The sequence below is a fragment of the Oncorhynchus nerka genome, linkage group LG27, assembly GCF_034236695.1.
Source record: "Oncorhynchus nerka isolate Pitt River linkage group LG27, Oner_Uvic_2.0, whole genome shotgun sequence".
NCBI classification, from domain to species: Eukaryota; Metazoa; Chordata; class Actinopteri; order Salmoniformes; family Salmonidae; genus Oncorhynchus; species Oncorhynchus nerka.
The window spans coordinates 69,403,723-69,423,686 of record NC_088422.1 but is presented as its reverse complement, the minus strand read 5'-3'; the positions used below and the strand labels follow the sequence as shown (position 1 = coordinate 69,423,686).

The 19,964-nt window shown below is 43.5% G+C and overlaps 1 protein-coding gene across 7 annotated transcripts in view; it reads right to left on the bottom strand.

Moving 5' to 3' along the window:
• Window positions 1–2,079: 2,079 nt before the first annotated feature.
• Window positions 2,080–19,964, bottom strand: part of LOC115112221 (nuclear factor of activated T-cells 5-like) — a 51,143-nt gene continuing 33,258 nt past the window's right edge. For 3 of the 7 annotated variants that reach the window (XM_029639130.2, XM_065011945.1, XM_065011944.1), the window contains 12 exons: window positions 15,127–16,442; window positions 13,773–13,962; window positions 12,719–12,909; window positions 12,367–12,539; window positions 11,070–11,204; window positions 10,891–10,943; window positions 10,093–10,225; window positions 9,392–9,460; window positions 9,110–9,213; window positions 7,030–8,965; window positions 6,626–6,882; window positions 2,080–6,423 (listed from right to left, as the gene is read on the bottom strand). In XM_029639130.2, the coding sequence (XP_029494990.1) occupies window positions 6,644–6,882; window positions 7,030–8,965; window positions 9,110–9,213; window positions 9,392–9,460; window positions 10,093–10,225; window positions 10,891–10,943; window positions 11,070–11,204; window positions 12,367–12,539; window positions 12,719–12,909; window positions 13,773–13,962; window positions 15,127–15,764 (3,861 nt within the window). In that variant the 5' untranslated portion in view covers window positions 15,765–16,442 and the 3' untranslated portion in view covers window positions 2,080–6,423; window positions 6,626–6,643. The remainder of the gene's footprint in view (window positions 6,424–6,625; window positions 6,883–7,029; window positions 8,966–9,109; window positions 9,214–9,391; window positions 9,461–10,092; window positions 10,226–10,890; window positions 10,944–11,069; window positions 11,205–12,366; window positions 12,540–12,718; window positions 12,910–13,772; window positions 13,963–15,126; window positions 16,443–19,964) is intronic. The other 4 variants (XM_029639134.2, XM_029639132.2, XM_029639128.2 and 1 more) reach the window with 2 other exon arrangements.

Genomic DNA, 19,964 nt, shown 5'->3' with positions numbered 1-19,964 from the left:
TGTAAACCTCTGACTTCAACTGTACCTCCAAACAGAAAATCCTTTATCCAGTTGTACGTTCTTCCTCCTACCCCCATAATATCAAACTTGATTAACAACCCCTCCTTCCACATCATATCATACGCCTTCACATCAAAAAAGACAGCTACAACATTCTCCTTGTTCACCTGAGCCTTTGACCTCTGATTCTAAGCAGAGCACTGGGTCCATAGTCCCCCTTCCCTTCCTGAACCCACTCTGATGTGGTGATACTAGCCCCTTGCTCTCCAGGAAGGAAGTTAGCCTCGCCGTAATCATATGTTCCATAATCTTTCACACGTGATGTTAAATCTATTGGCCAATAACTTGTTGGCCTCGCTGGGTCCTTCCCTGGCTTCCGGATTGGTACCACTACTGCCTCCCAACTGCCTGGTAGTTTCCCCTCCTCCCACACGTTGATGTACAACACCAATACCTTATCCAGTGCCCCATCAAGAAGATGGGTCGACATAACATAGCACACTTCATATTTCCCAGGTGAAGATAACCCAGCCTTACCTATTGCCCTTTTCACCTCTGCCATGGTGCATTCAACACATCATTTACACCCTCCCTCCTGTCCAGCACTCCTGGGTGCTCCTCTCTTGTTCTCTCTCTCCCCCTCTGCCCCTCTGACAAATTTGCTGTGCTATGCACTTGGACAAACATTTTGGCCATCATCTCTGCCTTCTCATCTGTTACTGCCATATCCTCCCCATTCGTCAACACTGGATAATCTCACTCCCTTTAACCCCACTTCTCCCACAGGTGTCGCCCTTCCAATGGTGTCCCAGAACCGACGCCAACATGACCTCTTTGCCTGACGGATAGTTCTCCTCACCAGGGCCTTCTTATACCGAATCAGATGTTGGAAGTCATGCGTCCATTTCAGTACTCTAAATGTCCTCTTCTACTCCTCCATTGCCATTGCCCTTCACTCCTCCGTCCACCATGGGACTGCTTTCCCCCTCCTCCTTCCTGAACTCTTAGGTATAGCCACAGTAGCAGTCCCACTCAGGTATTCATACTATCCACATCCCCACTTATATCCACCCGAGCCATCACCTGCTCACTCAGCTCCTGAAACTGATCCCACTTTGCCCTTCCAAACACCCACCGGTCTACTCCACTGACACCTCCTCCAACCTACTGTACATAGTATGGGATAATGATCACTCCCTACTGTCAACTCCTCCCATACATTCCACTCAAAGGATTCCTGCTATCACACTAGACACCAGAGTGAGGGCCAAGGCAGACTCCTTCCCTGTGGCTACATCAATCCTGGTCCCTCGGCCATCATTCAGGCACACCACATCTTTCATTACTATCAGATTTTCCATCACTTGGTCATTTCCATCGATCCGTTTCCCTACACCACATTACCTTACTTCTATCCTGGCCCTCCATCCTCTCCAGCTCCAAACGAGATCAACGCACGTACACACACTTTGACGTTGAACTGTACGCAATGACGTCTCAGCGTGTTCGAGGGGGATCAGTCACAGAAGACACTGCGCAAAAGTAGTACTGCACCCAGACCACCAGGGGGATCAGATTAGTTAATTTTGTTGCGGGCGGTCTTCATTTATAAAAATGTATGTAACTAGGCAAGTCAGTTCAGAACAAATTATTATTTACAATGACGGCCAAACCCTCACCTTCTTCATTGAAGAACACAGGTCATTTACTAATTTATAAATCTCTAATCACAATATTAAATTACATTTTAATATGTGATCATATTCATCTGGTTTCTGAGCATGCAAGCATGTTTTTCCCTTTCTACTTCCCTCGCTCTCCTCCCTTCATAATGTTAAAACATGTTTTGGATGGACAACTAGGGTGGGGCCATGGCGCATTTGATTAATGATTAGTTATGTTACTCTTGAAACGTAATTAGATTGGTGTGCTTGTGATTTAGCCATTTCCAATCTTTCACGGTATGGGAAATACATGTTGTCTTTCTGTCTCTCCTGAGCAAAAACAAAAAGTTGATCAATGCAAAAATCGAACGAAAACCAAACATCAGAGGTTGGGGAAATAAACTAGACAAAGGAAAACGTATCATCTATCTTTATTAATATAGATACCAGCAGGTTTACATAAATATAATTGCAAGAGTATACAAATGCCCCAACAAAAGCAAAAATACATTTTTATATAGATTCATTTTTTTTAAAGGTAATATTTAACAGTTGTTCACATGGTAGCTAAAAACACATAGGTGATATGCACTCCCCATACCTATAACCTGTCAATGCTATCAACAGGTTCATTACTGATCACCAGAAAAAAAACTAATGGAAATAAAGCAGACTTTCACATCAAACCAAAGCCAGACAGGTTAAGGGGACACAAACAGAACAGTGTGTGAACAGACTAACGGATTACATTTACAATAAAAACAAAACACCCATGATGAAAATTCTGAATGACAAGTTTGTTTGAATTAGGTGAAATTTGTATTGGTCTTGACTGACACAAGCCCAATCATAAAAATAAAAACAAATCCCAGTGGCACACAGTATCAATACTATTTCAAAAAAGTTACATAAATAATTCACATAATTACAATATTTCGTTATAGTTTCCCCTTTGCAATGAACAATCAAGAGAGGCTAGATAGATAAAATATATATGAAAAAAGTAACAGATATACATTTATATTGAATCAAGCTGCATAGCAGTTTGAGACAAAACTTCAATTGCAACGACGTTAAACAAATGCAATTCATATTTTCGTGAAAATAAATCAGATGCACAACAAATTGCACAACACTATACATTTATCTGGTCACTCATTTCTGTACGGCATTTGAAGCACACAAGTCGTATGGCTTGCAAGATACTAGTTATCAAGGGCTAATAACCACTGACAAGTGTCACAGCCGTGAATAAATCAGGCAACACTGGTACAAGATAAATCTGGTCTCTACTATAAAAGTTTGTCAAGGCACAAGTATATCATCCAATGTACTGAGCAATACTTCTAAAATATATTTGCTGTACACTGTGATGTCATAAATCATTGGTTAGTCTGGGTGCAAATATGGTAAAAATATAGATGAACTTTCAAGGTGACCTCTGCATTTCTGTAGTCATTGGTTGAGTAGGAAAAGTCGTTAATTTTTAGGTCTTCAATAAATTAAACCTTTACCGGCACAATAAAGTATAGCGCCACTCAATTACAAAGACTCATGTCGTCATCGATGTAAAACATGTAGCCTACTTGACAAATAGGCCTCCTATTTTGTCAAAGCTCATACTACATGGGATATTCATGGGTTACATTTGAAAATAGGTATTTCTTTCCTCAATATCCTTATGCTTGAAAATAACAATACTCTTATTGTGTATTCATAACACAAAACATTAACATGTTGCTAACAAAATATTGTATGTATACTATATATAAAGAATGTACTTTATCATTGAAATTGGTCCAATGTTGAGTAAGGTGGCCTGATTAGCAACCTGCTCGGGTTGAGGTAACAAACACATTCTGCGTTTGGAGTTTTTTGTAAACCCTATTAACAAATATTTAATAGATGCTGTTTTAACTGTCTGTATGGCTTTATAACTGGCATAGTTGTCCAATAACTTCCTGCTCTTTCCTTATTCAAGAGGTGAAATAAGTTGTAGATGTGACAGTACATGTTAAATGTTTCATGGATGATATCAGATTTGGACAAACATACTGTACAATTGATCTCAACCTGGCATATGAACAGAAATCTATCAAAGGGAAGAAAACAATGCACAGGAATGTACATGTGACTCAGTGTACATGTTACATTTTAACTCCCTCAATCATAAAGTTGTATCCCTGTCCTCACATCTACAAGGAGAAGAAAAGCTTCACTGTCAGATATGTCACACAAGACCACAGCCAACTACAGTTTCAACAGGTGGGGAAGGGCCAAATCCACATAACTAATATTAATACAATTACGGAGTTAAATCAGAACCAAACTTGTACATCAAGTCATTTGTAGCACAAATATTATTGTGGGACACAATTTAGACAATATCTAAAACAAGAAATACCAAATAAATTAGATATGATTTCTGAAAAGATGTATTAGAACTACACCAGTAAAAAAGATATGATAAAATATTTGTAAATATGATAAAAATTCACAAATACTCATGACTACTGGAAACAAAACTACTAGTATTTCACAAGAGTTGAAGAAGGCCAATCACAGACAGCTCTTTTCTCCAAAGCAACTTAACGGTTCATTCTTCATGAGTAGGGTCCCTTTAAATATCTAAAAGAACACAGCTCAAGCTCTGGGATGGGGAATATGGGGCCCCACCAATCACATTACTAAAAATAATTTAAATACTCTCCATTTCAAAAATCTGCTTGTTTTTAAAGTGAAAAAAAGGTAATGATGTTAAGAACACACAATAAAATACAACACTAAGAGAGAAAGATGGAGGCACTCAACGAAGCTGTTCTTGTTGTCATCAGAGCCCAGCCCCTTGTTCATGTGTATACTCAGATTCAGACAAAAAACAAGACACAATCTTACTGTTGGCTCCACTCCAGCCCAATACTCACATGTAAAGAATAAAAGCACAAACCAGTTTGGCAGCAGTACAGGTGTAGGGTCTTAATTTGAGCCAGTTTGCTATAGCAGAAAAATTATCCTGCAGCAAAAGGAAATGTGAATTATTCTGTGGATTATAATTAATGGACCTTTTTGTAGAGGTTGATACATTTTTCATTAGGGTAAATCAAGTCTGAAATTTCAAAGTCGAAATTTGACACACAAGCTAGCTGTGTGTCAAGAAGCAGAGCGACTTTGGCAGAGTCGTGTTGCAGCGATGGTACAAGACTAACTACCAATTGGATATCATGAAATTCGGGGTAAAAAGTATAACAAAAATATATACAAAAATTATAAAATACAAATAATAATAAAAAAGTTTTTCTTCCAGTGCAGGAAAATTCTCAGCAACAAAAGAGTGATCAAATTAAGATCATACATCTGTATATCATGCCTGACACTAACAATCCAACTACAAACAACCAGTCATGCTCAAGGCAAAACAGATAACTGCTCCAGTCACTTTCACCACTTTCTTCCTGTCAAAACATGGCGAGTCTCAAATGACAAATATGAACACACCAATCAATATGAGCCATAAAACTGGCCATTCATGAAGACGAAAAAGGAGGCTGTGACTTGAGGCCTTGACTCAGGTCCTGGGGTGGCCCACTGTAGGCAAGAGAGTTGGTATTTTACAGTAAGACAAACATATGGAAAACTCCTCTCTGATCTATGGATAAAAGTCCAGTTTGTGCGTGCCAGACGTGAGCTAATACAAACATCTTCCATGGAGACATCATTACAAAACAACACATTATCTACATTTGCGATAGAATGATACAAATAACAATATACTCTTTAATTACATCAGACAACCATGCACACTGGTATATAGTACACATATATGGTTCTGATTTATTCAAAATGTAGGCCTATTTAATTATGTAGACTGGAAATTAATAATTTAAAGGCTGGATGATTTTTTTCTCTTGATCCACATTGACCCTAATCTAGAGCATCTCTCGTACTACAGAGTCTAATCAGGGAAATAAATCCATGGTGTAATACTCAAATATTTGGAGTTATTCTCATGAATGGGTAATGGGAAGATGGCTGCCAATAAGAAACTGGTATTTCATGAAAGGAACAATAAAAAAACTAAAGCCATAACTCAAAACACATGCATGAGTAATAAAGTTGTCGAGATGTACTGACTAAATAGCTGACTAGCGAATGCATAGGCCAACTTAATGAGTAACTGGCCACAAAAGGAAAGCATCGTAAAGTGCTGAAAGAACTAAAGTCAAAATATATTACAAAGGTTTATTTTTCATGAATTGTATATTTTCTTTTGCTATTTCCTAAAATACTTTTAAATTCGTATAAAAAGGACAACAATGCGTTATAAACAATTGTGAGCCCACACTCTGGTCCTGGAGAAGACAGAATGCTGTGCTAGCTTCCACCACCATCCTTATAAAACCACACCGCAAAGTGCTGCTCTGAGAACTGATGAGTTAGCCAAACATTACATGGTGTCATGTTTCATTAAGAGCTGGAGGCGACTAGCTGCGAGATACAATGACAGTTGTGGGGTAACTACAACCTATGTCCTATTTTGAGGTCCAGGTTTAGATGCAGTGGAGGACTTCATGTGTGGAGCATCTACACATGAAGACTGTCCTTGGAGAAAAAGGCCGCTGAGGCTTTACATGTAACTTGGAGTTCGGACAGGAGCCCACCATTGAGTTTGTTTTCATTCTTATGCCGTCTGTAATGGGGGTCCACACCGGGGTCTTCTGCCATCTGTAATGGGGGTCCACACCGGGGGTCTTCTGGGCTCCTAAAGGGAGGGGCAATTACATGTTTAAAGACATAGGAGCATGTAAACAGTAGTCAGTGATTCAAATTGGAACTAGAATTCCAAATGGTTAATCCTGCTTTCTGAGATACCCTCAAAGATGTTTAAAATGAACAACGAAAGTACAACCGTTTTAAACACAAACCAAACTTTTTAACATGTTTATAGAGAGATGAGCATTCACCTGAAACCTATAGCAGGCCTAGTAGGAGCGAGTGAGGTTGTTGCCTTGCTCCTGCAGGCTGACAAGCAGGTCATCTATCTTCTCCATGTTCTGGGAGGCGGTCATGCTGTTCTGCATGCTCCCTGACTCAGACATGGACTGGTTGAGCAGCGACTGGATCTGGGCCTCGCTCTCTCTCTGGTTCTGACCAGACTGACTGATGGCAATGATCTGATCAGACAGAGTGGTTCCAGGAGAGGTTATCAGCTGGCCACACTCTGTATGGGGAAGAAAAGGGTAGTCACTGACTACATGCCACATGAAATGTTAACGAAAACCAAACAATGTCATACGCTTTTCTGGAGCATATTAAAAAAAAGATGACATTTGATAAAAGGACAGATCACATAATCATGAATCCTTACCATTCTGAATCCCAAAGAGGAAGAGGCCTGGCTGCTGGGCCTCGCTGGGCTGGTTGAGGCTCCCACTGACTGCTGTCTGGAACAGAGACCCTGGCTGCTGTACGGGGGAGGAGGTGGTGGTCTGCAGGCCTGCCACCCCATTCTGAGTGCTGAAGATGCCTGTCTGCGGGAGTTCCCGGGCAGCCATGCAACCCTGCAGGGCAGACATGTTGGATTGGGGCATGAAGAGAGAGACGGGCTGCTCTGGGCCGTTGTTGGAGCTGGTGATCAGCTGCATGGGCTGCTGCTCTTGGAACAGGCCGTGATGGCGAGGCTCTGAGGGGTTCCCCACCACCTGGCTCTGGTCCTGGAAGGCCATGGGCTCAGAGGATTCCTGTTGGCTAACAGTCACCATGCTGGCCTGAGAGAACAGCATGGAGGGGTTTTGGGGCTCCTGAGAGTTCAGGCTGCTGCTGCTCATGGGGGGCATCTGGCCCTGGCCACTGAACAGCAGACTGGGGGGCTGCTCTGGAGTGGAGAGGTGTTTGCTGCAGAACAGTAGGCCAGCCTGCTGCTGCTGGGTCTGAGAGAGAGTGTTTGCAGGTGGATGAGGGGAGATGTTCTGAAACATAGAGTTCTGCTGAGGTGGCTGAGGCTGGGAGGGCTGCTGCTGCTCCATGGGGGTCCCCTGCTGGATAGGAGAAAGCTGGGTCTGAGCCTGGAACACTGACTGGGGCTCAGGGGCAGAGGTCTGCAGGGCACTGAGGAAGGCCAGCTGCTGCTGCTGGCTGCCGCTAGCGGAGAGCTGACCAGGCAGGGCACTCTGGGGGAGGAACAGGTTGGCGGCAGAGGGGGGCTGCTCTGGGGAGAGGCTGGTCCTACTCAACACTGTCAGGGTGTTCTGGAAGAGGGTTGCCTGGACCTGCTCCTGGATGGGAGAGGCCTTCTGAGTGTGGAACAGCGCCCCCTGTGGGTCCTGTGCCTCAGCCAGGGGGCTGGGGTTATGGAAGAGGGGTGGAGAGGGATGAGAAGGGGTCTGATGGAGGAAGTTGGTCTGAATGGAGAGGAGCTCATTGGCTTGCTGAAAGAGTGCTGCTTGCTGCTGCTGTTTCTGTTGTTGCCTCTGCTGCTGTTGGGCCTGCTGAAAGAGGGAACCATGGTTCTGCACCATGCCCTGCTGGGAACCCTGCTGTTCAGCGTTCTCACCTAGAGAAACGCCCTGAAATATGCCACACTGCATTGGCATCTGTGATTTAAACAGCTCCTGCCGCAGGTTCTCCAACACATGCTGTTGCTGTTGTTGAATTTGTTGGTGTTGAATTTGTTGGTGTTGAATTTGTTGGTGCTGAATCTGTTGCTGCTGAATCTGTTGCTGCTGAACCTGTTGCTGCTGAACCTGTTGCTGCTGAACCTGTTGCTGCTGAATCTGTTGTTGTTGCTGTAGTTGCTGTTGCTGTAGTTGCTGTTGTTGCTGAATTTGTTGTTGTTGAATCTGTTGCTGTTGTCGCTGTTGCTGCTGGCTGCAGTACCCTTTTGCCTGCAGTTGTCTCACTGCTTGTTCCAGTTGGGCCACATCGTCTGGGGGGAATATGGGCAGCTGGTGCTGCTGGGGGGCAGGTTGAGGGGCCTCCACTTGTTGACTGAGCCTCCCTACCGCCCCAGCATTGTTGCCAGCCCTGTCCTGACCAAGCCCCTCTCTGGGCTCCAGGAGGAACTGCTGAGGCCCAGGTTGGAGTAGAGAGTCTGCAGGCGCAGGCACGGGGAAGGAGTTGGTGAGAGCGATGTCCTGCTTCTGTATGGTGCTCAGGGCGTCTGCACTGTTGAAGACTGCTGTTTGGGATTCGGCAGGGTCCTTGGCAGGCCGCGGCAAGGAGTTGGAGAACGGGCTGTTGTTGGGGGGAAGGTTGGAACTCATGTCTAGCGTCTGCTGGGCGGAACACATGACATCGGGGGTCCGCTGAGAATTCAAAAAACAGATGATACCTGCTAGCTTTTCATATATATTGGGGGAAAGATCGATATGGTTCATATGGATATGATTCTACTATTTAATGAGGCATTATCACAGCCAAGGCTGGGAATGCATCTGTAGAGCTTTTACCTTGAACATGCCAGCAGAAGGGAGGTTGCTGGAGACCTCCATTGGAGTGACCTCTTCTCTCTTCACAAGAGGCAACATTGGGGGCATCAAGGCACCATCAATTACTGTAGGGGCATGTAGGGACAATGTTACAATTTTGTCATACAGGAAGGAGCACACACACACACACACACACACACACACACACACACACACACACACACACACACACACACACACACACACATACCTATGCATTACAAACAAGAACACACAATACAGCATGGTAGAGATATACTATACCTTTCATCCGTTGATCAAAAGGGCAGGGCTTGCCTGGAGATGGAACTTCTTTCTTCACAGATATGTCCACTGAGACGTACACAGATAAGCAGGTTGAGTTAAGGACATGCAAATCAGATGACCTTATTCTTCATACCCAGTCTCATTCTCCCTCGTCTGCATGTCAGGTTTTCATATACAAAAAATATAATATGAAATGAAACTGTATAGAGTGAAAAACAGTCAGGACTAAATCTGTATGACTTGACTGTTTTGGATAGGACGCTGCCTAATCCGGTATCATGTTTAGTACATACTGTATATAGAAGGGCATTTTTGTTTTTAGATGGATCATCTACACTTCCATGTTTTGTTTCATTGTTTTAGCTCCTTTCCCTGTCACTTCCTGCTCGCTCATTGATAGTTCGTGCCACAGTGCCCAAAGGACGTTTTGACGCCTGGAAGTGATGAGGAAAAAGGAGGAGACAAATACCCCCCTGTTCCCAAGTTGACATGGCTTCCTGTACTAAAGACTGTAATGGTAAATTTAGAGCAGGCTAGAGGATATATTACATTTACATTTACATAATCCAGTTGTCGTGGTAGAGTAATGGTTGTAATTTACACTGGCTGAAGACATGCTCTGAGGAAATGTTGTTTTGGTCCTAATGTGGTGCAGAAGGTGAAACAAAATAACATTTGTTCATGGACTTATCACAGACCTGGTTCTGGAGTGTATGTAAAAGGCTGCACGTCGTGGGATCGGCCAGCATTGGTCACCACGTAGATTCCCACACACACTGCAGACGCGATGGCTGGGTTCTGGTAAGGAGGAACTTTCACAATCAAGTGATTCTGAGGGGAAACGCATAACAGACAAATCGACTTAGCTAGCAGAAATGTACAGTAGCCCCAGTCTTATAATACATACATCAAGTCATGTGACAAACGTGTCAACATCCCTTATAAAACAGGCGCAAGCGCATAATTACTTAGATGAAATAATCAAGTGATGTCAGCACAATGTAGAGTTGAAAGAGAGAGAGAGAGAGCCACAAGGGACATAATCCTGGCACAGACGATGAACTGGAGATTCCATACGTCATCAACTAGTTCAGATGTGCAACACCTTTCAAACTTTGCTGACTAGTAGAAGGTGTGGCGATGATTTACAGAGTTTGCCTGGTTACACATGGTTACAAATTGTGAATAACATGTGAAAGACATCTAAACACCTCAGGGCTCAGACAACTGATTGAGGCTTAGCTAACGGGAGCCAGAGGGTCAGACCTTCAAGGGCAAAGGTTTACGCAGGACTGTTGAGACCTACTTACCACCGTGGCTCACAGTAATTAGGTGACAAAACAATGAGGCCATTCACCTCCCTGAGTGAGTAGCAATTTAAGATGAATACATCTAAACCTACAAATCTCAAATGGCTGCTGTTATCTAACCACCCTGTTAAATCATTAGCATGAATCATTCTAGGACCACAATAAGCAGAGAATAAGCTTATTTACCTGGTGAAACAGCTCCATGTCAATTTCAGCCTCTGCCTTCCAACACTTCTCATCTTAGGGGGGAAAACAATGAACGGTTTCATTAGTATGGTAGGTAAAGGAATGAATATAAATGTTATTCATTATTCATATACTGTAAGGACATGGATTTCAGACAATAATTGGTTGTGTAGACCTACCTGATACATTTTCCTGGAATATGACTTTGGTGTCCTTGAGGAAGTTCTTCCCAATGATGAAGACCTCCTCACCCCCCTTCACCGAGCAACTGTGGAGGGACTTCTTCAGAATCTCAGGCACCCCTGCCGGCTGGGCTGTAGACAGGACACCAACATACCGTCAGGCTCTGAGTTCTGCTTGACCTAGCTTCTTTAACTAATATTCTGTCACGAGTACAGAACTGCTGGCCTTCTCAGAGGAACCAGGGGAAGCCAACAGAAAAGCTTAAACCAATTGCTCAAGAGTACCTTGTGATTTCTTGGAAGGCACATGTGTAATCTTGGGGAAATAGTCATTGTGCTTTAATTGCTTTGCCAGGAAAAATGTGAGCTGAGCTGGTGTTTAAGAAATGGTGTGTATGTGCATGTACTTGAGATTTTAAGTACATTTATTTGGTTATTTTACACTATATGATCATTAACCAGACAGTAAAATGACTGTACTATAGGTAAAGTTGACACTCTTTGCAGTCCCCCTTTCTCACAGGCAAATAGAAATCCCCAAGTTTCTATAAACAACAAGCTCAGACTCCTCCCACTCCTCCTCCCTCCCCAGTTTTCACAGGCCTTCCACACTCTCACCACCCCGCTCCACAACACACACAGACAGACGCCATTGGAGATTTATATTTTCTGGACAGATTTTTGCTTGGTCGGATTGCACTCTGGCATTGTAAACAAAAAAGTCCACACCTCTTTCACCGGCCTTTCTTTCTCTCCCTCGATTTTTTGGAGTTCTGCTTCTAAAACCACCGACAAATAGCATTTCTTATACCCCAGAGCAGTCTTTCCTGTTTTTGCCACTCATAGCCACACCCTATGCCCACAACGGGAGGAACACATGATGCTGAAGAGAGTCTATAGACATGGTCTCTGAAAATGTACTTGAATTAGAAAATGATTTGCTAAGCATACATAATGCATTAGAAATTAAACTTCTAGACTGAATCAACTCTTCAAAGTGTCCAAGTCTCCAGTGTGGAACTTAAAAACGAGATGAAAACAATAAAACAAACCTATATTACAAATGCACGTAAGACTATCCAGTCAAATTTGGACAGTAACGGCTCCCAATGGAGACTTCATTATTTACATCATTGTCCTGACCCAAGCTCCTTTTCATTTTCCTCCTGTCCACCCAACCCCCTGAATGAACCTCTCCCTAATCCCCTGGTGACGTGCGTCAGCTCTAAGCTCCGACAGCGTTCCTGAGAGAACTCCGGTGGGCAGATGCTATGAATAACCTAAAGCCACTCACTGCACAGGATGGGGGACGACGGTGTCTGTAACGTGAGCACCGAGCCGTCCGGCCTGGAGATGTTGACCCGAAACACCAGCCTGGCACGCGTGCTCTTCTTTTTGGAGCCGGCCACCCCGATACGAGCTTCCACATCAGCGTTACGCAGCTTCAGGATCCCCACGCAGTCCACCCTGCAGAGAGAGACACACACAGCACAGCTGTTAGACTGGCAAGCATGCCTGCTGAACAAGGCCCCAGCGGCTGTAACAGCCCCCAAATCACTCCCATTGGAGGTCTACTAAGAGGAGCAGTCTCCAGTATGTGTGATTTTACAGAATTACAACAGCTATGGCAAAAAGCAGATACATACGCCAGGGTCATATTATTGCTGGGGTCCAGGGACACTTCAATGACAGTGGTGCCCTCGATGTCCACCTCCTTGCAGGCTGTAGTGTTGCGCCCCGTGACCCTGCAGGCCTGGTAGAACCCATGTGGCTTCACACGCCCAGCGTCATTACCCACAAACACCTGCAGCACCACTGCCTCATTCACACCCTCCAGCTGTGGACAAGAAGGAAACAAAGAACACTCAAATCAGAAAATAGCACAGCTGCTCCAAAGTCAACTCTACCTATTTTTGTAAGTCACTAGAGAATTTTGAGCGTGGAATATATTGTGCAAGTGGGGTGGAGCTAAAATAACATACAAAGGTGAATAGACAGTGGCAGCTTTCTGCTTAGTAAGATGATATCTAATAGCATTCTATGATAACAGAGCTGTCACTGCACAACTGTCTGTTTTGCTGTCTACTTTGAGAGTAAAACATTTGAAATATGGAATACATTGCTGATACTGAGATATGACAAAGAAATGCAAACAAAGTCACGATTTGCAGTTGTAATCATTTCAAGAGAATAATGATAGTTACCTATTTTCTCGGTGGACAAGAAAATCTGTTGTGTTTATGTAGTTTATATACTATATTGCATTTAGCAGGCACATTTATCCAAAGTGACTTAGTCATTCATTCATGGGAATTGAACCCACTATCCTGGCATTGCAAGAGCCATGCTCTACCACCTGAGTGCTGCCTTCCAAGGTGTGTTGTAACCGCTAGCTATTAAACCTTGTTTCATAAAAAGAAAATAACCTGGGGTTGATATGTTGCATCACTTTTTATACAAGTTTCTACATAGCCTGTGACAATCACTGAATCACTGACTTAAGCATGTTAAGCCAATGTAGAGGTGTTATGTAACAATGAGTATGGAGCAGGTTGATGGTGGCATTTGATGAAGGACAGATAAAGGCATACTTTCAAAGGGGTAGAGTCAAAACAGTGACACGTGTATGGGGCACTGACGGTCCACAAAAAGCCCTAGAGGCCACAGCCCCCCTGGTCCTGGTGCTGGTTTAAGGCGTACCTTTAGGGTAGGGAAGCCCTGCTGAGTGCGGTCCTTCACTGACCCCCTGCTGCCCTCAGTCAGGTAGCGGGCTCTGTGCTGGGTCTCAGGCTGGACCAGGATCTTCAGCTCCTTGCACTCACTCTTCTGAGGGAACTGGCTCGCTAGGGTCCCACATTTCTGATGGGTTGTTTGGGAGCCATCTGCCGAACTGCAAGACAGAATGGTTAGCTACTGTGTAAGCCCAACAACTCCTAAACAACCTACATTGAAACACGCAACACTAACATTAACTACAATACACTTCCACTTCCATATATATTTAATGCAGGGGACTGTTTCCTTTCACTCATTCACAGCACTGTCCCCTGCTAACCCTAACCCTGCCTGTGACCTTGTAATCATTGGGGACTGAGGGCCGCACAACCTGGTGTTGGGTGGCAGTGGCAGCAACCCTCACCCCCACTCCTCCTCTCCGCTCCACCTTGTGTTCATTTATGTAAGGGGAGGAAAGTTCAGCTCCACTGTTGGCACCAAGCTTCCTCTCAGTGGAAGAGAACTTGACAGGACTTGGAGACCATCCACTTACTATCAAAGTTCCAGCCAAGCTGTGAACCCACCAGCAAATATCTGTGTGTGAGTGAGTGTCAGTATGTGTGTATGGTGGAGCATAGGGGGTATTTGGAACTGGAGAGCAGCAGGGGACTAGTGAGGGATCCCCAAATAGCTGCCATGGTTTCCCAGTGACACTAGTGAGCAATGCAGAGTTTGGAGGCTCACTACCAAGCAGGGTCCATCAGAACCTCTTAGGAGATGGACTTATTGGTTTATTTAATCTGCTCTGCTTTCTCAACGCTTTTCAAAGAGGCTCAGTGTGATTCACCATGGCTGACCATTGTTTGTGCTGTGGTATCCTGCCCCTCCCTAGCCCCTGACCTGCCAGCTCTTCTTCAAGCACAGACAAACATTCAGCCAGTGGTTTGGTTCGATTTCCACTTGTGGTATAGGGGTTTACACATCTTAACAATGGGAATAAGTATGGAGCAAATTTAGATACACTTCTTCAAAATCAGGCAAGGTATGAACAGTTCTGTTGAGATGTCCATTCAATAGTAGTTGTAATGGTATAAGTTTATCAGTGTTTTTCGATGAATTAATAATTTTATGACATTTAACTTGTCTTAATGTATTTCCATTCTGTGTTCCAGACAAGATTCAAACTGAAAACGGAAACTCAACCAAAGTCCATAGAGCCATCTCAGAGATGTAAAAGAACAGGAAAGTTAACTCTGCAGACCAAAAGGAAGTAAACAGTAGGCTAGATATGTTTCCACATGGGCTAATTTCACTGTAAAAGAGATCCAGGGGCACCCACCTTCCTTTGGTACAGGCCTTGCTGTCTGAGCCCAGCTGTGAGAGCACAAAGTGAGGCCCTTTGGCACTGTCTGCATCAAACACGTCCATGCTGGCCTCCTCGGCCGAGGCAGGCTTGGGCCCGGGTCGCTGGCGGGGGGTGCGCTTGCGCGACTTCCGGGGCACCTCTGTGTTGTCGTTGTAGGAGCTGGAGCTGACGATGCTGAAGTTGGAGGCGGAGTCATCCATCCAGATGCTGTTGCTCTGCTCGGAGTCCTGGAGCAGATCCTCCTGGCAGGACATGCGGCTGTCGTCAAACAGGTCCTCGGGCGGAGGCGAGATGTTCAGCACCGTGCGCCGCTTGGAGGGGGTCATCTGGTGGTGCTGCTGGGCCTCCTGGGATGCCCCCCCTCTTCCTCCTCCACCTAGGGATCCGGACCCTCCTCCTTTCTCGCCGCCAGCCCTTCCGCCACCAGCACTCCCACTGTTGCCAGTCCCGCCCTCGGCGCCAAGCATCTCCGCCACCGCTCTGCTACTTACACCTTCGTCTGGAGCGGCGATGCTGGTGTGAGCAGAGGTCTGGTCGGTGGCTGAAGTAGTGGAGTGCACGGTGGAGCTGGAAGAGGTGGGAAAAGCACTGCGAGGGCCTCCCATGGTCATAGAAGAGGAGACGGTGGTGGCATCTACAGTGTATATAATTAGACAGTAAATAAAGGCATCTCAACCAGCATTGGCTAGCAGTCCCATTCAAGCAGCGAAATTTGTGCATAATTGTTTTTTTTGTTTTTTTTCCTTTTCTTTGGTCATCCAATTATAATTTTCCCTTTTCTTTTATTGCATCATGATGTGTGAGTGTGTCTATGTGTGTGAGAGTGTATGTAGTGTGTTCTGACACAAAAAAAATGGGGGAAAAGAGTCATATTATAGGACATAATATACATGGAAAGTCATGCATTTTCTGACATGAATATCTAATTATCTGAAATTGATACGTAGAGAGTTTCTAATTCAATCTGCAAAAAAATAGTGCCCCAGAACGTGCAGTAATCCAATTCTCTAGCCATCTTTCAGTGACACTGGACCTTGATTTTAAATAGCATTTGCCATGAACAGAAATTAACTGGGAAATCTACACGTAGAGGGATGTTCAAATGAAATGAAGATTATCTGGTGTGTAAGATGATGCGTGCCAAATAGAGCTTTTTCTCATACAGGTTCAAACAATTTAGTTGGGACTGAACGTAGCCACAGAGACAAAATAAACAAGCTTCTGACCTATGAAGCAGAGAACTGCAGACCATTTTATATGCAGACACTCCCTGCTTCAGAGGGAACTTCCTGGAATAAAAACGAGACAGCGAATGAGCAATAAGAGCTGAACATTCAAATGTAATTTAAAAAAAAAAATTAAAAACTGTTGAACAAAAAGTATATGTGAAAATGGAACCGTCATTCAAGGGTCTCGTTCTATTCCTGCTCAATATGTTTTTCTGAATGTCCTCCTAAAACACCTGAGGAAAATGGCAGCAAATGTGGAGTACATTTCAAAAGCATTCCTAGTTATCAGGTCCTCAATGCAGGGTACAGTAGAGTGCAGCTTCAAGCAGGTGAAATGGCAGATGCTGCATGGTAGATTGTCATCTTCCACTTCTGTGAAAACAAACGGGATAGTTTGGCTACTGGCATAAAAGGGTGACAAAAACCATGGGAGTTGGAGAAAGCTTATGACACCCCATGGTAAGAAATAAACACGCAAGACCCGACTGTCTACTCAAGATGATATGATGGAAGAAATGGAAGCCTTGGTGGCCTAAGGTCCTAGCTCTAGGATAAGGTCTGAGCATGGAGGTGAAATCCTGAAGACTGCTGCAGGAGAAAGGGAGAGGAGAGGCAGACAAGCTATCCTAATTTGTAAAACTGTGAATTCAACATGTCAATAAAAACAATTAAAAATAAGAGGTGCAACTAGGCGGCACATCATTCAAAACTGTAGCTACAGTGCTTTTGACTGAAAAATAAGATAGCTTTTTGTTGGCAATCGGAAGAATGCCAGATATCTATGACTCATTTACAAGCCAATGTGGTGCATTGTCTATGAAGAAATTCCAGTCACTTTACATTCCACCCACAAGCCCTCTCACTTTTCCCATTCCAAATGCACTCATATGTAGGAACTATCCCTGACTGCAACAATATGGAACATCATTTTGCTTTAATTAATAGGTTTTTATTTTTCTCAAATTAATTTTAGTGGCTAAACTATTTGAATTTATTGAAGAGTAGCCATGATAAAAAGAAGAAATGGATAAAGCCATACATCTATTTATGCTCTGATGAACAGGAATGCTTTCAAAACATACAGCACATTGTATGGATTTCTGCAAACAGAAGCAATCTAGCAAACAGACAAAAAAAACTCCACCTGATTGCAGATGGTAGGGAGCAGCTATTTTACCCAATATATTATAATTAAATCTTTTATTCGAGAGACAGGAATAATTTTAGTTCGATTGGGATCCAGCAAGACAGCAATTTGTTCCCCATGGCAGCAAGACAGCAATTTGTTCCCCATGGCAGCAAGACAGCAATTTGTTCCCCATGGCAGCAAGACAGCAATTTGTTCTCCATGGCAGTTGTAAGCTTCCTCCCACAGAACCAAAATAACTAGTTCCATTTTCACAACCATGTAATATCAAATGAAAATCAGTTTTAAAACAAGAATAAACATAACAGAACAGTGGATTTGAAATGCTGAAGAATTAGTTAATTACAATGAAGTCAGGTACAAAATGTAAATATGACGCATTCCTTTGAAACACATTTCATGATGTGCTGTTCATGCAGATTTTAGGAAGCGTAGCAAACATGAGAAACGTACAGGCCCTGCTAAGATTGGAACCGCAGTGAATGATTCGCAGCCACTTTGAGCCGCCCCTCACCACACTTAAAAACACACAGAATCTGGAGAAACAAAGGCCTCAAAGAAACCCAGTCCAGTAAATCTCTCCAGCTTTGTAAAGGTTCACAGCTCTTACTCTGCTCCCTCCAGACTTATTTATATGGCCTAAAAGCTTTCTGTAGACTACTGTACATTGGCAAATATGCCTGAGTAAATTGTCCCATCCGTGAGTTGTGTACACATTTCAAACAACTGCCCTTTTATGTCCTGCTGTCTGTCCAGAGGGAGGTAATCTATTGTTTTCTCATATAAAACGAGTTGCCCTGCTTTGAGTGTAATGAAACTAAAGACAACCGTGTAATAAACGTCAGGACAGCAAACGCTGTGGGAGAGAATGAAATCCCTCTGTTTTTGGCCTGTGCTGTGGAGCAGTAGAACTGTTGGATAGAATCTCCCTCTCCGTCTCTCCCTCTACCACACCCCCATTAGCCTTCTAGTTTAAACACGCAAGGCTGATTTGTTTAAAATGTAGCCAGGTCTTAAAGAAGAGAAAACCCAGAGACACCTACAGGGAGGACGGAGGAGAGCACTGCTGCATCTCTTTATCCAGGGTATAAATAATTTAAAATCAGGAAGTCTGATTTATCACAGGAGAAAGGCACCTGGCCACAGAAAGAGGCATTTATCACATAAACCTTTTAACCCCTGTTGTTAAGCCTCTTTAAAGCATAATGTGTCTTTTGGTCATCAACATGTCAAGTTAAGACTATTTCTGGACTAAAAAGCACTTTCATTGGAGAGTCTTTTTAATTCAGGAGTATGCTTAATCTGGGTCCAGGAAATTGGCCCTCGTAAAGCATTGCCTGGTGTTAAACCTTTTGATCTTGACAAACTATTATACCTGTAAACAGCACAGTACATCTGATAACCTTGAAATGCTGAGCGCCAGGTGGTAATTAAGACATCCTGTTCAATAGGAGCCCATCCATTCTAATAGAAAAAGACAGCTGGCCAATAGGACAGCTATAACCACCAAAATGGCTGACTTGAAGGGCAGGGATTCAGGATTAATTTCTTGCTTGAATTTTGAGTCATCACCTGCTCCGTTTGTGCATAATACCCTGGCTAACGAAATGCATTGCAGTTCAATATTCAAAGGGAGATGGAGGACAAAAGGTTGAAGGCTTCATGTATAATTACTCTGAGGAGGTTTGGTTCTGAGACATCCAGAGGAACAGAGTACAGATAGGTTGAAGCTAAAGAACTTCATACATAAAATTGTGTATATTATGAACAAATTTTATACAGTGCCTTCAGAAAGTATTCACACGGTAGATGTTACAGCCTGAATTTAAAATGGATTCAATTGAGATTTGTCACTAACCTACACACAATAGCCCATAACGTCAAAGTAGAAAAAAATAATAATAAATGCCTTGAGGCGATAAGTATTCAACCTCTGTCTGTTGGCAAGCCTAAATAAGTTCAGAAGTAAAAATTTGCTTAACAAGTCACACAATAAGTTGCATGGACTCACTCTATGTGCAATAATAGCGTTTAACATGATACCGCGCACATACAATTATCTGTAAGGTCCCTCAGTCGAGCAGTGAATTTCAAACACAGATTCAACCACAAAGACCAGGGAGGATTTCAAATGCCTCCTAAAGAAGGGCAGACATTGAAATAAAAAAAGCAGACATTGAATATCCCTTTGAGCATGGTGAAGTTATTACACGTTGGATGGTGTTTCAATACACCCAGTCACTACAAAGATACAGGTATCCTTCCTAACTCAGTTGCCGGAGAGTAAGGAAACTGCCAAAGGATTTCACCACGAGGCCAATGGTGACATTTAAACAGTTAGAGTTTAATGGCTGTGATGGGCAAAACTTGAGGATGATCAACAACACTGTAGTTACGCCACAATACTAACGTAATTGACAGAGAGAACAGAAGGA